This window comes from Motacilla alba, chromosome Z (assembly GCF_015832195.1).
Source record: "Motacilla alba alba isolate MOTALB_02 chromosome Z, Motacilla_alba_V1.0_pri, whole genome shotgun sequence".
Taxonomy (NCBI): domain Eukaryota; kingdom Metazoa; phylum Chordata; class Aves; order Passeriformes; family Motacillidae; genus Motacilla; species Motacilla alba.
In genome coordinates, this window is record NC_052046.1 from 28,316,920 (window position 1) to 28,344,246 (window position 27,327).

The window sequence follows — 27,327 nt, forward strand, 5'->3', positions numbered from 1 at the left end:
TTTTTACCGACAGTTAAAAAAGGAGTTGATGTGTTTTAGTCCAGAAAAGTGGACAGAGCTGTTTATCATGCTATAATAATAGGTATAGTGTATTGAGGGAAAGGTTAGGGGACTATAGATTCTGCTTTCTTTTTGTTTTTCTGGTTTTTATTTTTTTCTTCTTCTTGTCCTTCTTTTTCTTTTTCTTTTATTCATTTCTTATTTTTCTTCTTCTTCTTCTTTTTTTTTTTTTTTTTTTTTTTTTTTTTTTTTTTTTCTCTCTCTCTCCCTTTTCATTTTTATTTTCTTTTCTTTCCTTGGTTCTAGAGCTGGATCAAATATTTTTTTCCTGCCAGGAACAAGAGTATCTCTGCCAGTCTGGAACTTGACAGCTCTTGTGAAGAACGTTTTGGCCTCCATATGATATTTAAATAATCACAATTCTCATAGTTATCCATTTGATTTGAAGTTTGCATTGTGGCCCTGCAAGCTGGGAAACCACAGCAGATCATTCATCTATTTGAGTGGATGTGATTCAGTCTAGATGCTGCCATCCAGGTTGAGGATTGCAACCACAGTATATAACAACTCCTTTCCACATATCATTGAGCCAAGCCATGGAGCTTCTTGGATTGGTTGGCCCCCAGTGAGAGGGAAAACCCAAAGAAAATAAATCAGAATGACCTTGCACCACTGAAGCAATGGCTAGCACTGGCAGGATGGCTTTCTGGTGAGATGAGTGAGGACAGCCCAATACTTGCTGGTATTTTCCTATCAGAAGGGTGATATTTGTGGAAGAAAATTAAAAATGAAGAAAATACATAGTTTTACAACAACTCTGTATTAAAATTCAGATTATTTTGACCTTCACAGATCTTCCCCCACTTCTGTTGTAATATAGCATTTCTTTTTTTTTTTCTGAGAGGAGAAAAACAGTGCATCTTAATTTATGCTCTTGACCTTTTTTTCTGGCTGAGATGTACATTTATATACCACTGTAAAAATTCATATGCTGGCAGCAGCATTTGAAATGTCAGAAAATTCACTGTAATTAGTTAATTCCCTCAATGATTATTTTCCTGTTAGCTAACACCTAAGATGTAAGAGATGGTAAAAAATAAGAGCATTTCCTTGTTTCATTGCCAGGTCATTTATATGAGAAGTTCTTCTATACATCACCTAAATTGTTAGCTACATAATTTCATAACACTGTACTAACAAAATCTTCTTCCTCAAAACACATATGGTATGTTTTTTGATGCTAAATGATATGAGCATCCATTTCTAGCAATAAAATATATGATTGATTATACAAGTCCATCATGTAGCTATGGAGGGCTTGAATTTTATCTCAATATGCTAGCTTTGAGTCATCATTTGTTTTCTGATAGACACTGATTTACCATCCATTTGAGGCCATTTTCTCCTGATTGTTTCTGCTTTATTATTAGATCTGGTGCAAATGTGTCATACCAGTAGTGTATGTATTCCTGGATATTTTAACCATGTGATTAGCTCACAAAGAATAGTACTTGACTGCTTGTAGATTAAACCAGCCTGTGTAGTTACTGCTTAGTGGGTTTTGGAAATTGCTAAACAAACTCCTTTAATAGAGAAGATAAAGGCAGAGGTCAGCCCCTCCCTCCCACCAGTTCTCTGGTGATTCTCTGAGCAAACACCCCTAATTAGAAATATCACTCTAGGTTTCAATGTTATGATCTAATATTCAGCTTTCTCAAACTGACACCAGAGTTCAAACATTTTTTTTAGATCTAGTTACCAAGGTTGAATTAAAGTGAGTACTGACATTACTGTGTGCATTCAGTGAGCCCTTTTATTGAATATTTAAGAGCTGGGTTTTTTTATACAGAAGGTGTTAAGGTTGATTTTCGTAAATTCAAAGCTGTCTTCATTATTGCAAATGTTTTGAGCTCTCAAGATTAAATATGCTGTTTGAATTGGAAAAAAAAACCCTACACTTTTTAAAACAAGCATGTATATACTAGTCTATTCATTCAGGGTGTTTGCGGTGGGTGTTATTTTGCACTCGGTTAAATTGCAAATAATAAGAACATGGTTAGGATTAATTTGTTTGTTGTTAGAAGCTGTTTTTACTTTCTGGTGCACTAGACATACTCTCCAAACTCCTGCTGTTCCTCTTACATCTTTTGACTAAATGGAGGGGTGCAGTTTTGTGTTTAGTTCATGTGTGTTTTCTTAAAGCTATGTGCAAAATGAATTTTTGTGAGAAAACAAATGCATGTTTTGTAACACCAGCTGGTAGTGGCCTTTGGCTTTTATTATTTCTCTTGTTTTTTTCATGTGGTATAATAGAAAACTCAGGAAAATGGGTCTCCTTGTGTGAAGAAATTTACAAGATTCATAAATGTGCCAAACCCTTACTTTCATTGAAACTGAAGCATATGTTGCAAATATGTAAAATAAGCCCCAGCTGTTTGACCATGGCCAGTGTCTTTGCTCCCTGATTACCACAAGGAAGCTATTAGTCCTGTAACCTTTGGACTTTATGATCAATAGGGCATGGCATGGAACTGGAGCACCTGTTTTCCATTTAGTGAAGGCTCTTTGCAGGCTTTACCTAAACCTATCCATATGTTTTCACTTATCAGATTGTTGAGTGATTATGATAAGTGTCTTTCTTTAGAGCTGACTTGGATATCAGTGACTTGCTACATGAGACCTCAGTGTGGACATGCCCTAATGTAGGTTATGTCATGGACAGGCGTTGCTTGACATCCCCAAATTGCAGAGTTACAGAAGTAGTAAACTGAGGATGATGAATGCCGAAATATATGAAATTAGTTAATGTAATGCATTTTATTAATGGTGGTGTGTAATACTGAGAGCAGTCTGACAAGATAGATTTGCACTACCATGTCTCAGTCTAGTGTTCTGGATTTTAGTAACTTTTATCACCCTCTGCTGCAGTCAAGACAGGAATGTTAATTTAAGGCCACGTGATGTGTTTTTTTTACTGGAGAATCTTAACTTTCATCTTCACTTGCAATATGAATAATAACCTAAAGCAGCAGGTATGCTATTTGTATTGGTTACAAAGTGGTACTTAGCACTGGAACACTTTTTTCCTGATTTTTCTTCATTGTCTTGTTAGGTATTTAGGAATTTTAAAAGATGTAGTTTATTTGGCTCAGGCATTTAATACTAGTTCTTCCAAGAAACAGCATTAGATTTTGCATTCTGTATGTTCTGTAGCTTTTGCTAAACCTATGCCAACCACAGATTTACAATTTAATCTGATTTCTCTTTCTTTTTTTTTCTTTTGGCTCCTTTCCAAACACTGGCTTATACAATACCTTAGCAAACATGGGTCACTTAAATTACATGAAGTCAAGTTATCAATAAGCTATCAAAAGGATTTTTATGCAGTTATGTTATAATAATGTAGCAGTCAATATGGATAACCTATGTACCTAGAATTTGTCTGTGTATCTAAGATTTATTTTTTAAGAAGTTTACATATGTTCTTCACATAGCTCCAGGTAAGATTTCAGATAATCTCAAAGATTGTTCAGGTCAGCCTTTTGCTGGAAGCCCTCAGCACACCACAGATTTAGGCCATTGAAAACTGCTGCCACTGCAGGCATAAAGAGAGTAAGATGCACGTTATGAACGTGCATCTTTTGTTTTACTTTCATCTTAATATTTTATTATTTTTATGTATGAAATTGCCAATCAAATTGAATCAATAATTTGCAAGAGCCAAATTATGATAAAATAACAAAGTATAAAATTTATTTCGCGATCGAATGACAAAATCTGGGTCAGCCACGAATCGGACAGAGTCTAGCTCGGGACATAGGCTCTGGGTGACATGCTGCACAGCTCTGAGCCGCTGTCGCCTCAGAGTCGAGCGGCACGCCATGGTCGGATCCGAGTCCAGTTTTCATACTCTTTTTCTTGCTGTGGGCCAGGATGTCCTTTGTCCTTTTCTTAATCAAGTGAGTCCCAAAAGCTTCTCCGGTCCAGGATAATGCTATCAGATGAAAGATGGTCCAGCTCTCGATGTCTTGGGAATAATTCATCGACTCCTTGTCTTGTGCTAGACAGAACTCGAAAAACCGTGTTTGCAATACACAAAACTCTATGTCTGGGGAGATATGCAAGTCAAACAATCCCTTACTGGAAATCTCTTACATATTAAGGGATTTCCCAGAAACAGATTACAAGCCTGAATGGATTTCATTGGATGTGTTACCCCCTGTTACCACCCCCCCCCCAGTTGTCAGTAGCCAGGTGTGCTGCTGATGGCGTAATTCTTTACTTAGTTAAGGTTTCCGAAATTCTGTGCTGCCCTTCTCTTCACATGTAAATGTGGTCGTACCTTGTGGTATGTGTATGACAACAAGTTTCCCAAGCCCTGCTTCTTGGAGATTTGCCTGGGCAAATCTCCTGTGATAAAAATAACTCCTTAATCTTTATAACTATTTCTAACTGGTTTTATTATTTATCACATCTATAACCATATTATATTTATCATATTATTTAATTTCTTTATGAATTTTGACTTCATTCATAACAATTATGAAAAAATATTCAAAACATTTGCAGTTTTGGTTACTCTTTATCCTTTCATTCTTTGAAAAATTCTTTGCAGTTCTCAGTCAATGAAATTGTACTTCAAGATAACTAAAAGCTTTTGTAATGAATTATATTTGAGTCAAATTAAAATATGTTTTAAAGCTTCTAATCATTGCTGCTGAGCGGTATCAACTTTGTTCTCAAGCCAAAACAGTATCCTGTCTCAGAAGCACGCACTTCATTTTTACTGAGAGGAGATTGTGAGGAGGAGGAAAGATAGCTCCGATGTAAGCACATTTTTATATTCTGTAAAAGAGAAGATTGTAATCTATTACAGTGGCAGTTATTTTCTATAAAATAAATGGTGGGGAAATGATACAGAGAAATAAAGAGTGGAGTTAAAATTCCAGAACAAGTAAATCTATTCGTCCACCTATAGCTTGATTCTACCATTATATTCTACATGAACATAGCACCTAAATGCTAATTGTAAATAAAAACCCAACAGCAGCTTCCAGTGAAAACTGTAGCTATGTATGCATCTGTTATCCTCTCAAAGCTTAGCTTATAAAACTGTGTGTACTTACAAAAAAACCTCTATAACAGGACAATCTACAGTACATGGCTGCAGAAGTCTCAGTACAGTTTGGTTTCAGCTCAGTTTAGTTATTCGTGTAGAGATGTTGATAAGAGGTGTATAGTTTTAATAACAGTTGTACATAATGTATGGTTTGAATGTGTAGCTTGCTTCAGCCTGTACTCTGGACTATCACCTGGTTTTGATCATTGGATCACCCCCAAGTCACGGCCATGAAGTTACTTTTGCTTGGATATACCTTAGATCCTGTGGAGCCTTTGCACAGCAACTTCTACAAAAAAGCAGTTTTCATCCTGCCCTGTAGTGGGACATCATATAGTCTTCATCATTAACCTACACATCTTTGAAAACAGGTACTTGGACAGCCTTTTGAGAGGTTTAGTTTTAATGAGATCAGGTTTCTTTGTCCTTGTGCAGTCTTGAAATACTATCAAAAACAGTGAAATAAAATAAGAATTAATGAGATCAGAATCTAAGACTTATATCTGAAGTTCAGCATTTGAGGAGGGGTGTGTGTGTGTGTGTGTGTGATAGTCACTGGGGGACCATGGGTCTATGTCTTGGTTTGAGACAATTTAAAGAATACTCTGGAATGAGCTGCCTCCTTTATAGGTTTAACCAGTCCCTTTCCACCACTAAGGAACGAAGGAAAGTAGAAATAAGTGGAAAAAACAGCAGTTTACTAACAAGCATAACAGCAACAGGCAAAAAATAACAGCAAAATTGCTATATCTCGAGAATAAAGAGAGGCCTAAAAGTACTGGGGACATCCCACCCCTCCAAGGTGGTGCTCCGCAGTCGAGTGCGTGATTCGAAGGACAAGGCGAAAGGTAATGTCAGCTTTCCTCCTGCCCCCTCACCGCTCTGCTCATCTCCCCGACAGCTGGTATTCTCTGGATCGAGGGGCTAGAACTCGGGAAGGGACTTCACCTTCCTTGTGGCAGGAAACGGCAGGACAGGCAAAGCTAAGCAGCTGCTGCGGGCTGGGGCGGCCCGCGGTTTGCTGTCCTTGGCTGGCCGCTGCCGGTGGGGAGAGTGGCTTGCCCTGCAGCGGGGGCTTGCCCCGCTCGGCTGAAACAGAAACAGCCCGTGGAAATCGCCCCAAGGCAGCCTGTCCAAAACGAGAAAAAAGGGAAAAAAACCCCAAACAACCGAAAAGAGAACCCAAAAGGGGAATAAAACTTCTGCCTGAGCAACGACCAAACAGCTGGCCAAGCAAACAGCACACGGCAAAAGGCAGAGAGCTGCCCGGGAGGCCCGTTTTTGAGAACCCTAAAAACACTCCCCACACACAAGGTCGTCGTTTGCAAGGTGTTAAAGATACGGGAACAAGCTGTAGGCACAGAAAGATGTGGAATGTACTAACAGTATGGATTACCTCAGGACAGTCTATAAACAGTCGAATGAAATACACTTACCCTTGTTATGGATAAGATTGCCAATTTGATTTTATCAATAATTTGCCAGAGCCAAATTATGATATAAAAACAAAGTACAAAATTTATTTCACGCAAATTGACAAAGTTTCGGTAAGCCACGGATCGGACAGAGTCTAGCCCGAGAATAGACCCTGGGTGTCACGCTGAACAGCTCCAAGCACTGGCAGCTTCGGAGTGTAGCGAGCACACCGAGTTTTCTCCATGCAGGTCTGCAGGTCTTTTTATCCTATTTTTCTTGCCGCGGGCTAGGAAGTCCATTGTCCTTTTCATAACCAAACAAGTTCCAAAGGTTTCTCCGGTCCAGTAGAATGGTATCTGATGGAAGGTAGTCCTGTCCTCGATGTCTTCGGGAATTATTCATCGACTTCTGGTCTTGTGCTAGACAGGATTAATCTTAACAATACACAGTCACATCCCGAGAGAGATATCCTTGTCATCACCCTGAATTCCGATACTCAGTTCTTACTGGAAATCTCTTTTGCAAACTGAGAGGTTTCCCAGAACTGATTTAAAATTCTAAGCAGTGGGTTCCCCCCCTCCAGTCGGGGGTATCCAGGTGTGCTGCTGATGGCGTAATTCCCTGTGTGGTTGCAATCTTGAAACCAACTGTCCCTGTTGGGTTTCACATGTAAATAGAGTCTATTGGTATGGTATGTGTTGGTGTTTTACTGCAGATTGACTTTTCTTGGGTATTTCCCTGAGAACATGTCCAGACGTAACTCTCCTTCTATCCCTTTTTACTTTAATATCTATCTACCTTATTTCATACTATTCTGAATCTATTTCTCTACTCTAATAAATATGAATTTTGACACTCATTCATAACACCCTTGTACACGGTGTTCTTCACCTGTGACCAATATAGTGTGGGTGATGTTCCTTATGAAGCAATCCAAGTATAATTCAATAAATCATTAAATTGAATAAAGAATGTGTCTAAATTATGTTAGCTATTTAAGAATGGGACATACTTTTTCCTCTACACTTAATATTATTTCTTAATAAAACTAAGCAGCTTTAAATTCTTTGATGCCAAGTGAAGTGCTGTTTTCACCTAGGTCCTCAAAAAGTAACTTTGGAGTCTAATTAAAAACATCTGTATGGTCTTCTCCATGACTTGGAAGAGAAATAATGAGTGTGAAAGGAAAGAACCAAAGCCCTTTACTGCTGGGTTTACTTTGAAACCCTTCCTATGTGTGCAGGTTGGTTTATACCTTAGCTCCATGTGATTTCAAAAGTGGCGAGAATGGACAATCACCATTCTTCATTCTCTAACAGAATTTCTTTGAAGTAGTTTCACACAGAATCATGAGATGTGGGTTCTGTTTAAACTACTGCTGTGAACCATTTCCAACTCTAAGCAAGCCATGTAGTGACTGATTTGCCAGCCACCTGAATGTTTCTTCAGGTTAATTCATAACTCCATTTTTTTAACCTTCCAAAGGACAGACCCAAACACCTTTGGAGAGATACCTTTTGAGCATTTTCTACAGCAAAGTGTAGAGCCTGTAATACACAATCAATCCTCTGAGTTCCACAGGAAGCAGAGATGTGAAGTGTGGTGGGTTGACCATGGCTGGATGCCAGGCACCCACCAAAGCTGTTCTATCACTCCCCTCTGCAGCTGGACAGGGGAAAGAAAATATAACAAAGGGTTCATGGGTTAAGGTCAGGATGGGGAGAGATCACTCACCAATTACCATCAGAGAAAAAAGAGACTCAACTTGGGAATATTAATGGAATTTATTACTACCAAAATCAGAGCAGAATAGTGAGAAGTAGAATAAATCTTAAAATTACCTTCACTTTTCTCACCTTCCCAAGCTCTACCTCCAGTACTTAAACAGTGCAGGGAGATGGGGAATGGCTTGCAGTCAGTTCATCACAGGTTGTCCTTGTCACTGCTCTCAGGAAGGTGAGTCCTTTTCCTGCTCCAGCACTGGGGCCCCTCCCACAGGAGATAGTTGTTGACAAATTTCCCTACCCTGAGTCCATCCCATAGGCAGCAATTCTCCACAAACTTCTGCAATGTGGGTCACTCTTCTGCACAGTACATTTCTTCAGGCACAGGCTCCTCCAGAGTGGGTTCCCTGCAGGGTTAACAAGTCCTGCCAGGAAGGCTGCTCCAGCACGGTCTCCTCTCTTCATGGGTCTTCAGGTCCCTGCCAGAACCATGCTGCAGCATGGGTTTCCCACAGGATCACAGCCTTCTCTCAGGCATCCACCCTCTCCAGCCTGGGTCTCCTTCCCAGGCTGCAGGTGTGGCATCTCCACGGGCTGCAGAGGCACAGCTGCTTCAGCACAGTCTTCATCTGGGGATACAAAGAAATCTCAGCTCTGGCACCTGGAGCACCTTTTTTACTCCTCCTTCTCCACTGACTTTGGTGTCTGCAAAGCCATTCCTCTCACATATTTTCATTTCATTTTCCCCTGGCCACAATAACATCTGTGCAATATCTTTTTTTATTTCCTTCCTAAATACATTACCACAGAGGCATTAATATTGCTGCTGGTGGGCTCAGCCATGGCCACCATTGGGTCCATCCTGGCTGGTATTGGCTCTGCCAGACACAGGAGAAGCTTCCAGCAGCTTCTCATAGAAGCCAGCTCTGTAGCCCACCCCTTCCAAAACCTGGCTATGCAAACACAGTAAGATACAACTTTGGAAGCCTCGTAGAGAAAAGTGATTGTTAGGATGTGCTAGTGTGAGGTAAGTGCTGCATGGACCCAGTTCCTAGTGGAGCATGTGGTTGACACAATGTATGTGAATGAGAATGAATGAGTGGTGAAGGTGATGCTGTGGGAGAAGACGGTGCTCAGCTGTGTGCCACATGCAGTTTGGGTCTGGGTTTTCAACTGAGATTTGATGCTGAGGCTTGCACTACAACACGCTGAAAATCCAGCTTAAGCTAGGAATTTGACTTCACAGATAGAGATCTGAGGAAAATTACAGCCTCAACTCCAAAATTTGTCAGGACAGTTGATCAGGCTTTCCTGTGCTTTATGGAGGAAAATGGGAAAATAAACTGCAAGATTATGCAAACAATATGCAACATGCATTTTGTTTACAGTTTGAAATATCTGTGTATCAGTAGAAAAATTTATATTGTTTACCTAATGTTGGTGTGTGGATTAGTGATGAAGTTGCAGGACAGATCATCTAGGCAAAATATAATCCTGACAAAATGAAAGAAGCACCTGTGCCCAAAGTATTCAAGAATAAAGTTTCTCCTAGAGCAATGTGGTATGGAATTAAAAAGTTGGTATTGTGCAGCAGCATCCAGAACACATCACAGCATGGTACAGAGCAGAGTCTGTCTCTACTCAGGTGTAATCTGCTGACAAATTAAGAGGCAAATTTAGCATAAAGCTTTTGAACAAATAGTGCATACTGCATACTGCTTTGTTCTGTTTCGATTTTCTTCTGTGGTAGGAATTCTATGTGTTTACTTGTAACTACTAGGAAAGTTCCAAAGGTAAGAAGCATGTCTGGGCTGCTCCTGCCTGGACTTATGAGAGGTCGAGCACTGGGACCAAGTGCCAAGGAGGGCAATGGTTTTTGTGTGGATTTACTGACTTTCCTGTTGAGCTGCATGCAAGAGTACCGATGCCCACCCATGAACTCTGCTGGAGCAGCTGTGAGCTGAGGAGTCTGCAGGAACTAGAGCTGGAACTGGGAGAAAGAATAGGAGAAATAAGCTATAAAAATAAACATAGACAAGTTAGTGAGCAGGAATGGCAGATTCTTGGGTAGGCAAGGACGTGATGATGCTGAGACCTGCATCAGGAGAAGGCAGGAAGGCAGGAAGAGGCCAGAAAGCCCCAGCTGCAGGTGTGCTGGGGTAACAAGTGTGGATTGAGGATTCAAATAGGAATGTGCCTTAAATCTCTCATAAATTAATTTCAGAGCAGTTGGCTTCACTATCTCAGTAGTTCTTTGGTGTACAATTTAGATAGATTTGAAAATTAGAATTTATGGCATGTGGAAAAGCAGTAAATGGTTGTTTTAGCACTCTGACTTACTATTAAATGTGACTTAAGGACCAGCGAGGTATCTGTGTTATCTGCATGATCAGCAAATGCATGTTTGACTGGTTCAGGAGAAGTTGAGGTAATATGGTAGGTTAATGTACAGCTGTAGCAGTCTGATAGTGCAGTGTTTTTATTGATTGTCTCAGTAAATGCACCAGGTTATTAAGTTTGCTTGTCACAGTGCTTAGTGCCTGGGGTAGCTGAGCAAGTTACTTTTCCACTGAGTTGACCCCCAAGTCCCAGAGTTTTTCAATCAAACTCTTTAGATTTCATACACTGGCAATTCCTTTCCTTTTCTAATGGGCTGTATTAAAGGAAATGTGTCACCTTTTGCACCATGTAATACTAAATCAGATCAGAATTCATGCACAATTATGTCAGCAGAAATATAATATTACAGACCTGCTTATCTCAAGATAGCACATGGAAAAATAAACTTCCACAGCTGAGAGATTTACTTGATTCTGCAGATAAGTTATTTGTAAGTAATTGAGCTGAGAAATGGATTATTTTAATGCACATTAAAAATATAAGAAAAATTACTAATAAATATTTAAGTGGGGTTTTTTTTCTTCTTTCTCTTGCTCCTACTTCCTGTCTCTTTTCTATATTTTCTTGGCCTGCTCAGGTGCTAAGGTAACTAAGTCCAGGATGGGAAAACCAGATTTACAGAGTTATCCTAGTAAACTATTTTTGTTCTGAAGGCAAACAGCTTTAGAAAAACAAAATGGATACCACTCCTTTATGTGATGTCATAGATATTTTAATGCCAGAGTAGCAGAGAGCCCTGAGAGAAAATAATTCTATTGAAAAAGAATTGCTTTTGATTAGTATTTAGCAGAGTGAGTAAGTCGGAACACCATTGCTAATCTGAAGCTTTCTTGCAATCAAAAATAGTAATTTAAGATCAATTGATCAGCAGATGTGCTTTTCAGTATTTTACACAAAAGAATTATATGATTCCTCCTAGCTCAACGTATTAGCCAGTGCCTTGCTATGCCTTTAATGCATGGTATTAGCTATAATTCAGAATTACCTATGGAAAAGCCATGGTATATGTACTGTTGACCTTTACTTACTGTTTGAGTAAAAAATTTAAATACCAACAGGCGAAGAAGCGTAGATGGAAATTCTTTTCTGTTGCTAATTTGTTGTTGGATTTTTAAAAATTTTTTATGAATTTGAAATTTGTGCATATGTTCACACCAAAGCATCTTCTTTTGTATTTTCTGTACTCATAGGACTGCTTTCCTTCCCATTCTCAAAGAATTAATGCTGCCTGAATATTTTAGATCAATACACAGTGTATAGTTAAGATCAAGAAACAGTTTACTCAGCTATTTTTCTGAAGTACAGTACACACCCATGCATTTTGATAGAAGAATGGTTTGCATAATAATAGTTGTGGTTCCTGTATAGTCTATTAAAGATTAAGATTTTATAGTCTGTTCAGGGAATGCTTGAAGCTGCATTATCAAAAATTACATTATATAATAAGAGTCAGTTTGTTACTAAATAATTGTTTCAAGCAGTTATTACATTGTGTAATCCTTTTCACTCATCTACCTCAGGATATATTGATTCAGAAGAAAATGTACTTTAACACCTTGATGTTTTTAGAAAGAAGAACTTCATGCTGAATTTTGATGTCTTAATGCATAAATACAGAAATGTCATTCCCTGAAAGTGACAAAGATTTTTTTTTTTCCCCGGTGAAACATTTTCTGTTTATTGAACATTGGAGTTTCTTTGTTTTTGAGACTGGCTGCATTTGAAAGGAGCCACAGCAGTTTGGTCTGTGGCTATGTTTTCCTCTGATGTCAGTTAGACATTTTGGAACTACCATAATGCCAAAAAGGTCAGATCAAAAGCTATCAGATTGAAAAGCTGCCCTTCACACCGTTGAAACTCCCCAAAATAATTTGGTGAGTATCACAGCTGCTTGACAACGTATTTTTGAATCTGTTCAAAGGAACACACAACCCCTCCTGGGAGCCTGCTGAGAGAATAATATAGGGAAAGTTCAGCCAATTTTGCAATTCAAAATTAATGTTTTGATAAGACCTAAGATGTCACTGCAGATAAACACTATCTATTGAGTTTATAAACATACCATTTGCTATTTAAAGCAGGCCAGCATTACAGTACAAGGAAAAGTTGAACAATATACAGGGCTTGATGAAATATGTAGGCAAAAAATTGATTTTTTTTCTGGATTACCAAAGCAGATTAATTATAAAATATAGATAATAATTGTGTAGGGTTGGAGTAATTAATTTTTCAGAATCTGAACATGAAAAACATTCAGAAAAAAATAGTATTACCTTTTAAAAAACACTAAAATAAAAGAATGTGTAGTAAGTGACATATTACACCACATTCTTATTTCAATTTCCTTAACATTTTGAATAAGGTAATTTGTAAGGATGATGTCTATAATGGCTTCCAGGGAGTTAGAAAGGATATATTTAATCAAGGATGAAACTTCAGTTTCAGCAGAACACTGTTACAATCATGCTCTTATAATAAACTGCTTTGCTTTTCTCATCATAGGTGGAGGGGGGTTAGTCAAGGACAAGGAGCACTCCAGCACTGCTAAACTACCTTGAACTTCTTGAAGTGTTGTTCTTTCCCTTTAGAGATGTTGGTAACACACAGGCACTATACTTTTCTTTGGGTCACTCTCAATATCACTGTTTGGAGTTGTATCCCAAAAAACATCTAAGGACACAAGGCAGGAGCATAGCCAGTGCTCTGACGCAAAGTTATAAGGTATGGTATACTAGACACATTACTGTTTTTAGGACACTGAAAAGTGTTTGTGCTTAGGAAAGCTTTATTTTCTTCTATTTCTGTCCTTTGTTTTCCACTAATAATTCATCCTACTCTTATGCTCTAGGAGAAAATTGAAACTCTGATTATATACACTAAATTATCTCCACTGTAAACTACATATACTTCGCAGCATTTAGTTGTTTTACTGGTTGAGGTGCTTATTTGAACCTCTTCAGTGGTGGCTGAGGTTTTTAAAATGTTGATTGAAAGTAGTAACTGTAAGGAAAATTGGATGAGATTAAAACACAATGCTGCAAAAAACAAACCTGTTTTGCTCCATAAGATTAGTTATGGTGGGGAGGGGAAAGCTCAGTGCAACTCTGCCACTGAAATCAGCCAGGGAATTTATACAATGTAAATGGGATATAAAAAGAGTTGGAAACACATGACCATGCAGAAGGGTGTAATAGTTAATAGCCTCTTGCCGCTGAGCAGATCTCAACCCTTCTGATGCTGAAGTCATCTCCTCTGGAGAAGATAATTGTTTTTCTGCCCCCTGTTTCAAGGTAGACTAATCCTCTGAGGATGCTGGGAGCAGCAGGCTCTGCTCTGACACGTGCCCCCTCCCCTTCCTAGGATTTAATTTATTAATATTAAAATATTACATATTAATGTTGATAGAGCTATTAATAAAGACCTTTATCCATCTCTCTGTAGTGGGAAACAATCTCAAAGACAGCCCTGGAAGGGTGCCCAGTCAGGTTGTGCTATTCCCAGGAGTCACAGGGTTTTCCCTACATTCCCTTTGTATTATTGTAACACAACAGGGGTGTCTTCCAGATACCAGAGGGAAATGCTTTGCATACTACACACATCCATGCTCCTTTGGTTTTGAGTAAGGCTGGTTAGTGGACTCTCTAGGTTTCTCTCCCTTGTAGCACCATATAAATATTTTCCGCCACATTAGTATTTTCAGCTGCGCAGGAATCAAGAGCATTAAAGTCAAAACAAAGGTGGTGAGATTTTGGGGCCAAGGCAGTGCAGTAGGGTGCCCTGTGGGAGTTGTGTGCTCAGGAGTACCAGCTTCTACAGATCTTGGAGTCCGAGTGAAGGCTAATATCTCAGGAAGAGGAAGAAATTACTGCACAGTACAGAGGTACTGACCCGTAGTTAGTTGATTTCTACCTAAAAAGTAATCAAGCCCAAACACCCCTGCACCACCACCACTCCCACCCTCCCCACTTCTGTATTTTGATATGTAAAACAAAGGTTCTCATGTGATTTTCAGTTTGAGATAGGGTTGAACATATTCAAGTATTAAGATTTCTTCTCTTCCCCGAGAATACCAGAGTTCTTCTTACATATTTGGTTTGCACATACTATTATACAACTGTGTAGTAAAAATAAATCTATTTCAAAGTGTGAATTGGCAGAGTTCACCTGAAGGAAACATAAAATAGGTATTATGATATCAGGATTGGTGCAAGTGATTAGTGTTGCAACCATGAGCATGCCAGCTGTTCTCTTAGTCCCAGTTTTCATAACCAGAAAAAAAATACACAATAAAATTACACATTTATTCACCTAGGATAGGAATGGTTAGCCAAAAGTGTATTTGCAGGGTTTTTCCTTCTAAAAGAAATCACTGCTGTCACTGGAAAACACTTTTGTGACCCTGTTTGTTCAGAAAGTTCATAGGAAGTTTATTTTTACTATAAGGTTAAGGTGTTTTCATATCCGTACAATCCTCTATAGAAAGTAGTGGACAGTACTTCTCAGTACTTTTGTCTAGGCTAAAATGTCAGAAGTTCCATGATTCTGTCTACTGATTTCTTGTTCTACTAGTACTCCTCTGAAATGTTTTAACAAATGTGCAAGTGCCTCAAATAGTAAATAGGAAAGGTTTCAGCTCATAGAATTATATAGAATAATTTAGGTTAAGGTTATCCATGTGTATATTCTCTATACTTAATTTTTATAATGAGTTTTGCTCTGTATTCTGACTTAAACTTGCGTTCAAGTTCCAAAAGATATTTTTGAAGTGTCATATTTTTGTGTGAAATGGTGGATAACTGTTCTACCTAGTACCTTTCCTACTAGGAAAATTATGGTATATGTATTTAATTCTGCTGTTGGTTTTATTAAGTTCTTCACACAAATGCTGCTTTGTCAGCAAGGTCTGCTGGTGAGTTTTCCATTGAATGGAAAAAAGGAATTTAATTTTATCAGCTTTATTTCTGCCATTCAAGTTCTTAGAACATTTATCTCTACAGTCTTATGAGAGTAATTAAGAGTCTCAATTTACTCTCTCTAAACCATTCATTATTTTGAGTATCTTGATTATATTCATTCATCTTCTGTGTAAATTAAAATGTCCTAGTACTTTTTGTTGCTCATCGTCTTAATTTTCCTCACATAATTTTCATTATTTCAAATATCATGTCTGCTTTTCTGAATCTCATTTTTTATTTTTATTTTTTAATTTGGATTCAATACTTTAGCTGAAATTATTAGGCTTATACAATGGCACTAAGTAAACTACTAGTGTTAGTAATTCAGTTAACTTCACTATATTCCTCAGAAGTTTGATATCACATCTTTAAGTAATTCTGTCACCTCCAAACTGGGCCTCTCAACCTTCCTTCTTTTTGATCTAGATTTATAAATATGCTAAACATTGTCTCAATTAATTTTTACAATTGATCTTTCAGTGTATGTATATAATATGCTCTCTTACTTCTTTCTCCTTGCATAGTTATTTTGATATCCTTTTGTTTTAACAACACCCTATCATTTATTTTAAGCAGAATGTAAATTATCATTTGCCTTCTCATTGTTGATTTGACTGCTTTAAAATTTTGAAAAGTTTCAAGAACTTTGTAATAACTGATTTGCAAATTTCAGTGTATGGTAATAGGAACTCAAAACATCCTACCCATGGGCCTTGGATTTAAGATTTAATTGTAATTTCTTGCATGTGTATTTGTTATGGAAGACCATAGTGAAGTTTCCATAGGGTTTGTCTGCTTCAAATCCAGTTTTGGTAAAAGAAGTTACAGAAAAAAATCAACAAAATTCATAATAAAAAATTATCAGGACTGGATTATGTTTGCCAAAAATCTCTGAAGGAACCTGGGGGGAAATAGTTGGAGCACTAACAGTGGTGTGGGTTCTTAAAGCTTATGTAGGTCCAACATGAAAGTGGGCAAACTCAGGGAAGTAAAAGCCATTGAGAGTAACTTGGAACAAACAGCTGTGGAAACTCCTGCCCCACCATTCTCTGAAAGCCTGAGAAATATTTTGAGAAGCTGGTATAACTGTTTGACCTTAACGTGCTTATTTCTCTTGTCTGTTCTGTTTCTCCACAAGCACAAGTCCACCTCTTGTTGTCCACCCCTTCCATCTGTTTGATAGCAAAGAACTGTACTAAAATAGAAAAGGCTATTTTTAAGTATCACACAAAGCTGCCGCTTTTCAAAAAGCTGTTTTAATCCCATGGAGTTGCTTATTATAGCCTCTCAGATAATTGTTGTGCCACAAAGTCTAAGCACCTCAAGTGTCTGTATGTTTAATCCCAAACTGTCGGACTAGAATAGCACAATTTTCTAGAAGAATGGCACCTGCTCTCTTCCATGTTTTCTCTGGGAAAAGCTTGAATATGGTATTACCTCCTAGCCAGTTGTTTCTGTGATGAAAATGTCACATCCCTTTTTCCTGATTACTTAGTATTGCTGTGCCCTAGATATGACAAAGTGCAGATCCAGGAGAAATAATGAAATCTACGGAAAGCAGTCGCAAAGGAGAAAAAAAGATATTTTACATTGGCAGCCTTATTCCCAGCTGTTGTCAAACTGCAACTGGGTACTATGTTTGCAACAAAGGTTGAAAAGCGTTTCAACTTTATTTACTAGACAATAAATAATACAAAGACTACTGAAAGTTGAAGAAGAGAGCTGTCATTGAATTCTTTCAGTGTGGCTGCTGGTTGTTGCTTTTCTGACTATCAAAAAAACAAGCAGTGAGCTTAAAATTTTGGAAGAAGCAAGCTTTTTAAGTATGGAGGGCTACATTTTCCTCTCTGCTGAAAAGGCCTATGTGAATAAAATAAGCTATCCTTGTTAGGGATGATGCGCTATACAACACACACCCTCAGAGCAGCAATAGTGGAGCTGGAGAAGCAGGAGATACCACATTGCTTCTGCATCTCTGGAGAGCTGGTGCCAGGAAACCTTTGAAGCTGATGCCTTCCTACATGGATCCCTGGCAGTTGTGAAAATGATGCAAAAGGCTCAGGAATTTAGGAAGGGAGAGAGGGTCTTCAATTCTCTTTATAATTTCCTGTTTTCTCTACTGAAAATAATTCTGTGTTCAAAAGCACCCCCTTTGAGCAGGGATACATCATGGGTTGAATGCCAGCTCTTTTGCAGCTTTTCAGGCTAAGTGCTGTTGGGTGCCCTTTTATGCTTATTCTAGAGTCTGTCTCATTCATTCATTTCCTTAATGTCCGATATTCACTCTGAATTGTTAAACAGCAATGATTTGTTAGTTTGCTGTCAGCTGCAGGTTTCCCAGCCCTCCTCATCTGGCATTTGTGTATCTGTTGATCTTGGTACTTTAAAGTTTTTAAATAGGCACTATGCAAGTTATAGGATGATGGAAAAAAGGTAAATTGGAGAAATACATGTCACATGGTGACTGGTTAAAGCACTTTGGTTATTTGTTTCTTCAGGAAAGCAGATAAATTCTGTTGAATGCTTATGTTTTATTTTATATTCAGTATATCTCAGCTGGGTGTTTTTCCTCTTTAGCTGCAAGATTTAGTATAAATCGTATCATCTGTGACCCAGTATGCTTCCTGTGTCATGAGTGTTCAGTGGCTGAGTTAGTCATTCCCAAAGAATGACAACTGTTCCTATTTCCTGCCATTTGTTTTTTCAGCTGGCATTCCAACATTGCAGTAATCATATGGTTTTTTGTATTTATTTTAACAACATTTTGCTTTCCTTTTTCCTTCTAAAGCAGCTCCATTCATTATTAGTTCAAGTCAGCAAGTCTTATTATTCTGTTCTAGAAGGAAACTCACTTTAAGTCACTGAAGACAAGCTAGCAGCTTTTTCTACATCTTTTATTGTGAAGTAACAGATACATACATGCAGTGTACAGTCAAACCCTTTACCTAAGCTACAAATATTTGTTCTTCTGGGAAAAAAAATGGACATTTAAGCAAATAAATGCTTTTAAGCTACTTTTTTTTTTTTTCCTGATATTGTAGCCTGCAGTACATCAGTTGAATGTGAGCACCTCTCACAGTTTTTAGTCAGAGTGTGATTTATTGTGGTCCAACATCAATATGTGCATTTTTACTTCTGAGAAATTAGCATGCTGAAGCATATTTAAAATGAATGTAAAACAGAGTATTGTGGTGGGCAGAAATTAAAATAACATTGATACAAATTACCTTTTGTTTTGATTTTTGCATATTCACGATACCACCCCATCTTCTCTACATGGCTCAGATTTAGATCTTTTCCAAAATGTCAGTAATTCCTAACAAATTAAAAGGAGTGGGATTTGGTTTGTGGTTTTGTTGTTGTTTTTTTTTTTTTCTTTGTATGGTTTTTTGTGTGTCTGTTGGGGATTTTTGGGAGCTTTCTTGGGTTTTCATGGAGTTTTTTTGTTGGGTTTGGTTGGGTTGGGGTTTATTTGGTCGTTGTTTTGGGGTTTTTTTATTTTGCTTTGCTTTGGGGGTATTTTTTCTGATTCCCATGAAGTAAGCATAGAAAGTGGGCAATGGAGTGCTTTCATGTTGTTCTCAAGATTTTCTTAAAAGACACCCTAGAATTCTTGGTTCACTCATCATGCCTTGCCCACTGTACATTTGTAGGTTTATTTTCTAGATGCTGCTGTTTTCTTCCATTTTATATTGCTTTGCCTCAAATTCCAAACTATTTTTCTTCACTATGTAATTTTCCAAAAGCAGAGTTTGAACATTTATCCAGGGGAATCATGTAAAAAAGGAGTGGGTTTGAATGGCTTGTTTTCTTTCTTTCTTTCTTCAGTTTATCAGTTTCGTACATTCCTTGGATAACTCTGCCTGGTGTTTGAAATGTGTATTTATATATCCGCTGTCTTTAGAACATCATGTAATCTTTCCTGCTCTAGACATCGTAGGATTTCTTCTGAGCTAAAGTAACAGAGTCAACGATTATGATCATGGAATTGTTCTTTTTGATTTTGAATATTCATAGTTCTTTTGACCATCCTTTTCAATCCCAAAGTGCTTTCAAGATGACTCCCTTTAAGCATTCAACTCATAAAAACAACGCCAACCAGATTTCACATACTGCTATTTTTATCTTCATTGCTCTAGGTTCATGTTTGGAATTAAGTATTTTGGATAATCTGCACTTGCTGGTTTAGATGAGCTGCAGTATAATATTTTTCTCTTCCAGATCATATTTCTAATGATTGATCACTCGACAGCATTTAAGTGTTTCAGATTCTAGGGTTTGCTCTTCAACTGGTGTAGGCCATCTGGACTCTGTTGAGCTCAGAATATGGAAGTAACATAACATGTAGCCACTAAGAATTTTGTCTCTCTGTGCAGTTGCTCTGTACATAGTGCCCCCAGGAAAATGGTTTTGTTTGGCTTTTTTTCCCATAGCACCTTGCCATTGAGTTAAATCACTGAAATCTAAAACAGACATTAAAAAGTTTGGATTAGTTGTTCCAAAGAAGCACTGTTTGGGCAGCAAGTACTAGCAGTAAAGACATTTCTGTAGTCCTCTGCTCAGCCCAGGCAATTTCATACCATAATGTGCTAGCTGGGTAAGGACATTTCAGGGAATGTCTTGTGATTTCTGTGAACAAAACATGAGCAGTTCAAGATGTGATCACATGAATTTTGCAATACAAAATTACTTTTTTCTGTGTTTGATATAAAGATGTTGTTAATAGTGGGGAGTCTGAGAGAGAAACAACAGAGCTGTTTGTTTAGGTGCATGGCATATTAAGAGTTCTAAGATCACAATATCTTGTCAACACAGGATTGGAAAACTGCCAGAGACAGTAAATCTAAATCTGCAGTTTGATGCAGAGTGTCCTAGCCCAGGTGGAGGTAATCCTGAATAGTTAATCTTGTCCCTTGTGCAAAAACACATTTAACACTGTAATATTTACAAGGAGAAAATGAAAACTGCTTTCTACATACACTAAAATATCAAATTAACTTTTACTTCTGCTACATCGAAGAAAATGTATTCCAGAATTGTAACTGAAATTTTAGATAACTACAGCAGTAGTGCTGCATATCAGTTCCCTGCGTATCAGTTAGTGACACGTGTATAGGCACTTACTGAAAGATAAATTTTCAGACTAGTTTTAACTTTCAAAACAGAGTACTGTATTATTTTGATGATTATTTTTGATTATCTTATTGAGATTGAGTGGACAACAAAAATATGTGTGTATGATTTAGATAAGCAATGATTATAGATTATCTCAATGATTCAGATGTTTTGCTAAGCTCAGTCTTTCAGCATTCCCCTTCTGGTTTCTCTGTCTGTTTCTTTTATCCCTACCTGCATGCAGAATTTTTATACTACCTGGTAGGTCTTGTTTTCATTGCACCATTCTTCCAGGCTCTTGCATATCAAGGTTCTTCTTATTTAAAATAACTCTTTCCAATAAAACTAGTGGGCTCTTTCCTTACATTTTGAGTGTTATTAGACCTTTGAGATTTAACTTTTGTGTCTATCATCCCTCACATTTGTATAATAGAACTTGAAGAGCTGCATTAATGACCACCTTATTAATTGTGCTTTTCATTCAGCATAGGGTAAACACATTAGAACCACTGGAATTTACAAATTCAACTGTAAAATCATGGGCAAAGTTTGTTCTTTAGTAGAATACCAGGACTACATTCTGACTAAATAAACTATTGCAAACAGCTGATACACAATATACCATGATTTCTGTGTTTGCCTCTTTTGGATTACATTGATGTGGCTGGGTACAAAAGAAGTATTAATGAGATCACTGTCAAGCTCCAGTGTTGTTCTGACTCAGGTAAAGTAAGCTATTCTGTCTTCCCTTCTTTAAGCATAGTCAAAGGGGTGAAGAAAAAGACATTCAAAAGAACAATTTCAGGTTCTTAAAACATTGACCTAAAGCATATTCATTGTGTGTATTCTAATCACCCCAGTGCTCAACCCTACAGCACTTTAGTTTTATGAGTTTCCTTCCAAAACAAGGCCAAGAAATGCAAAGCAAAAGTTGTGCCTTTTGTTGACTTTTTGCTCCCAAATCTATCACCATGAACAAACAAGCTTTCACCCTTTTCAAGTAATACATGTGCTTAGAGTATATATGAAATTAATACCTCATAAAAGTTTAGTATTAGTCAGAAAGGTATCATGCAAGGAAAATATAAATTTTCACACCTTTAGGTGGGATGGCACATTCCTCTATAAACTGGCTCTATTGCCTCCATGGTTATGCTTTTTTTCTTGAGAGCTGTCCTTACAGTATTCAAATGCAGTGCAGTGAAGGAGATCATATTAAAAAAAAAAAAAAAAAAAAAAGCACTGGGCAACACTGTGTAATCTGATAGGAAGAAAGAGAAAATAAAGAGCACTAGTAAAGAATCTCAATTTAAACATAATTTACATAATTACCATTACAGTGTTATTTCTTTACTCTGGAAAGCTTGCAATATCTTCTTTTTCTTTAGAATTATTACTGTAGCTCTTGGCATATTTCCCCCCAATTTTATATTTATCTTCTAGCTCTGCAGCAGTCCATGAAAAAAATCTAATTCATTACATAAGTGGTACTGCCAAAAAGTCAGAGAAGGTTCAAAATTATTTTTATCAACTCTCAGTGTATTGTTTGAGGAAGAGCAGACTGTTGTAATATTCACACAAAATCACAGAATTCGTAGGGTTGGAAGGGATCTCTGGAGATATCTAGTCCAACCCCACTGCTAAGAGTTATTCTTACAGAGTTATTCTTAACCCCACAAATTATTCATGCTCACAGATGGGGTGTCTTCATAAACTGCGAGTCTGTCCCAATCTGGAAATGTGTCCTAAACTGCAAACACAGGGAGGGGCAGGATTCCAATATACCCACAATGAGATTAAGACACAAAGGAGGTAAAATGTTGATAATCAAAGTGATAATCAAAGAAAGAGCAAGAAAGAAAACAGAAAAGTAGGGAAAAGCAAAGAACTACAGAAAGGTGGGTAATCACCATTAAGAATCTGTGGCATGCTGTGAAGATCCTTCTTCCTTTGTCTGTTGGTGAAGAGGGCTCTGACAAACTTGCTGTGCACTCACTCATATAGAAGCTAAGTGTGCTTTATGACAGCGACTGGGCAGTTCCACTCAGCCTGGGACCATGGACACTGTATTCACAGGATATTCCCCTGACAGGTCATAGTTAGCTGGCCCTGCAGTTCACTTACCTTTAACAGCAGGGCCAGCAGCATTCACTGCCACTATCATGGGCTGTCACAGCCCATTATCAAAGGCTCATGGCTCCTTATCACACCAGGTCTTCAACTGCAGATCTTATCAAAGGCCGGGCAATCGTGAAAAAAGGCTCTGTTTAACATTTCTTTTCTGAGTCTTCAGTATTTTCTTCCACATGTTTATATAATTTCTTTTGTGCCTACTGTCTGCTGTTTTAAATATGGAATCTTACTAGTCAAAGTTTATGGTTTCTATTTTTAATAATCATGACCACAAATATAATTTCTTTCTGTAAAACTCTACTCTTCATTATTATGTGGTTTTCTGCATATTTTATAATCCTCAGCCTGATTTTCAATTGGGCATGAGCCTAATTTTCAGACCTCATCACCATGCACACATAAAGACACATGCTAGCACAAAGATTTTAAAGATGATGTATTGAGCATTTGTAGACAGCTGTATCTGAAAAATGTGGTCACTTAAGGTGTAGTGCCCAGTAATATGGGTGAAGTTTGTTATGTATGAAATTGCCAATCAAATCGAATCAATAATTTGCAAGAGCCAAATTATGATAAAATAACAAAGTATAAAATTTATTTCATGATCGAATGACAAAATCTGGGTCAGCCACGAATCGGACAGAGTCTAGCCCGGGAATTGACCCTGGGTGACGCGCTACGCAGCTCTGAGCCCTGGTTGCCTCAGAGTGGAGCGGCACACCACTGTGATTTTGAGTTCAGTTCTTATACTCTTTTTCTTGCTGTGGGCCAGGATGTCCTTTGTCCTTTTCTTAATCAAGTGAGTCCAAAAAGCTTCTCTGGTCCAGGATAATGCTATCAGATGAAGGATGGTCCAGCTCTCGATGTCTTGGGAATAATTCATCGACTTCTTGTCTTGTGCTAGACAGAACTTGAAAGAACCGTGTTTGCAATACACAAAACTCTATGTCTGGGGAGATATACAAGTCAAACAGTCCCTTACTGGAAATCTCTTGCATGTTAAGAGATTTCCCAGAAACAGACTACAAGCCTGAATGGATTTTCCTCAACTGTATTATCCCCCTCCCTCCATCGTCAGCAGCCAGGTGTGCTGCTGATGGCATAATTCTTTACTCAGCTGAAACCTCGAAACTCTGTGCTGCTGTTTTTACTTCACATGTAAATGTAGTCCTTCTGTGTGGTATGTGTGTGTCGGGCCGGTTTCCCAATCTTGTAGGCTGCTTTTCCTTGATTCCTTAAAATATGCCCAGACAAGATTCCTCATGGTAAAATTCAACTTCTTAATTCTTGTAACTATTTCTAACTTATTTATATAATACTTTGCACTTATAACTACATTACATTCACTATAACATTTATTATTTTATGAATTTTGACTCTATTCATAACAAGTTGAAGCCCCAAGTTTAAAAGCTCATTTCTGGTTATCTACATAACACATGGATTTGATGTCTGAGATGGAATGGTGCCCGTGCTTTAAGGAAGGCTGCTCCTGCTGGTCCTTTTCAGAGTGGAAGGAGTACCAGACAGGTTTTTTATTTTGCTGATGCTGGAAAGAGAACATATGCAGGTACCTGTCGGCTGGACATGCTCTCCGTCACTATTTGAAATAAGTGAAAGTCTCAAGAGTTACAATCTGTCTTACTGAAAGGGTGGGAACTTCTGAATCATTAAGGTCCCACTGAGAATATCTCAATAACATCTCCAAGAGTCTTCCCATACCTTTTCAATTTAAGAATTGGGAAGAATAATGTGGTTGTGCTGCTCCATGAGTGATAGCCTGCAAGGGGGAAAAGCAGTTAAAATAACCTGACTCTCTCAGTTCATTATAGGATGTAATGAGGAGGCCAGTCTCAAGTCACATCATGCACCACTCCAGATCCTGTAGACCATTCAGCTTTTCCTCAAGACCTGCTTCCACAGTCAGCTTTAAGATAACAATATCATCATGGTTGTCTGTCCTTCTATTGACCTGAGAATTGGGTAATGGGTGATTGTAGCAATGGGGAACAAAGACACACAGACCTTCTTGCTTGCTCTGAAGAAGATTGTTTATTGCATCAAACCAAGCCTTTCTATGCTCCAAACTTAACCAAACCCAGTGTACATTAGCTGCCTGCCACTACAGTGTTGCGGTTCACATGTCCCTTTCCCCAAGCAGCTCTCTGCAGCTCTCTGATCATGTCGTGTCCGTGCATCTCCCCAAACAATCAGTGCCCCATGCACATGGTGACCACACACCAGCCATGCAACCCATTCTCTGGTTACAGGACTTGTTTTTCACCTCTCTGCTAGTCGAACATTTCTCAGAGTACTTTGTGTTGCTCACCAGAACTGAACAGGATTTCTGTCTCCCACATTTGATAAAACAAAAACTTAACTGGATATCCGTCACCAGATCTGAGCCTTTTGATAGAGATTCAGGAGACTTTAAGGAGATCAAAGGCCTCCAGAGCTGAAACAGTATTGGCTTACTATCTTCTTCTTTGTGGCCTTCACAGACAGCAGTGGTTAGGTTTTGGAAGGTAATTACTGAGGTGGGGTTTTGAGCGGTGGGCAGTACTAATGACTCCTGCCAGTAAAGGACTAATGCATTTACTACCAACTACTTCTGGATCTATTTCATTAGTCCACAAAGGAAGTCTGCCACAGTGTTAAGAGCCCTGTGTATAGCTGAGTCTCCTGCTGAGGGATGATGTGGGTGCCTATTTATGGACTTTACTTTGGAAACCAATTATTAGTTGAAATAATCTGAAGAATTTTCTCACAGAAGCTTCTGTTTAAGCAATAGAGATTTTTTTGGCTTGTTACTAAAAGTCAAAGATGATCAGAGGAGTTCTTCACTGATAGCAGAAGGGCAATACTTTTGCTTTTGCAGCCACAGGTGACAGAGCCTAGAAACGTTGATATTCGAGGTGTTTTTGGATGCCTATGAGTAGGGGAAGGGGTCAGACCTTGCCTGGCGGGGCAGTGAACTGCCCCACACTCCCCACTCTTGGAGCCAGTATCCTGGCCTTCAGCATTCGCTTCTATTCTCGCAACTCTCTTATGATCAGTGCCTTTCTCTCCAAATTAGAAGTTACTAGTAGGACAGCTATCCACCATAAAATGTTCAGAGTTTTATTCTCTGTACTTAAAACTTTTTTTTTTCTTTTTTTTTTTTTTTACTTTTCTGGCTTAAACCTGTTACCTTTACCAGAGTATACTTTTGAGTCTGGCTTATTTATTTCTCCTGCTTTCCTGGTCATTTGAAACGTTTGGTTTTTAAATGCACTTTCACTTGGAGAGGAGAGAGGTTTGTGGTTACAGATATAATCCTTTCCTAAATCAGCCTGTTTTGTCATGGTGTTAGAAGAACAGTCTGTTGAATAAAAAGACTCACATAACATGGATTTTATTTAGGGATTTGTGTAAATTAACTTGACATAGTTTAGAGCTAGTAATTGACTTTGTTTTGCTATGGTTTCACCAAAAGGAAAATATAGTTCTGGCTGAAAATCAGTATGTAAATGTTAAATATTACTATTCACCAAACAGCATATCAATCTGTAATTTACAATTTCCTGTGAAAGAAGAGTAGGACATCTTCTCAGTCTTTACTTTGGTTCATACCCTTTTTAAAATTCAGGTCATACCATCAGCATCAATTTGACTCTGCTTTCACAGTTTGTGCTCACAACCATGGCCTAGCAAATCTCTTGCTTTTCAGATACCTTATTGGTTTGCCTACTGCAAACCAATAAATCACACAAATAAAACAGTAAAAAAAGCTTTGTATTAAGCTTTGTTAGCGTTGCATTATAAATTTTATCTCCTATTTAAATTACAATTATGTCCAGAAAATTGGGAGTTGTAGTCATGCAAATGATGAAATTGATTCCAGTCAATTCCAGTCACGGCCCATCTTCAAGGCCCCAGAACTCTCTTGTTGAGTCCCCTTAAAGAGGCTTATGGGTTGTTTTTTTCTTTTACCCAGAGTTAGATGCAAAAGAGAAATACCGACAAAATATTCCTCAAGATTCAAAACAACAAAAACTTTACTGGCAACTTCAGAAAATCTGGGAACTTTGGCAAAAGTTTAATGCAACATTGAATCAACATAAAGCATTTTACAAAGCATTAATTTAGCAAGCACCAAGTCCATTCAACTTGCCAAACTCCAACCCATCTGATTTTAAGTTACTTAAACTTCAAGAAGACGTAATTGGAAGAAAAAGAACAAAGAGAAAGACAGAAGAGATATAGAAAAGAACAAATATGCCTACCACTGGTGGTTCCAGTGGTCAAGTGCTTACCTCATGCTCTAGCATGAGTACCCTTTGGCATTCCTGGGCCCTTCCCCCAGGTGGGGGTAGCCACTCTGCGGCTGGGTTAGGAGCTCCAGGGGCAGATTTGGAACATTGCATCCACTGTGCCACTGCAGGGCTAGGGTATGGGCTCTGGGCTGGGGTGGATGCAGCAATGC

At 38.2% G+C, this 27,327-nt stretch overlaps 1 protein-coding gene across 8 annotated transcripts in view; it reads left to right on the top strand.

Annotated features, from left to right (window-relative positions):
* Positions 1-27,327, top strand: part of MCTP1 (multiple C2 and transmembrane domain containing 1) — a 215,661-nt gene that overhangs the window by 176,085 nt on the left and 12,249 nt on the right. The window contains exon 18 of one of the 8 annotated variants that reach the window (XM_038125805.1): positions 307-4,367. The exons of 6 other annotated variants lie outside the window; for them this stretch is intronic. In XM_038125805.1, the coding sequence (XP_037981733.1) occupies positions 307-414 (108 nt within the window). In that variant the 3' untranslated portion in view covers positions 415-4,367. Of the gene's footprint in view, positions 1-306; positions 4,368-27,327 lie in introns of those variants that run through there. One more of the 8 variants, XM_038125806.1, reaches the window with a different exon arrangement.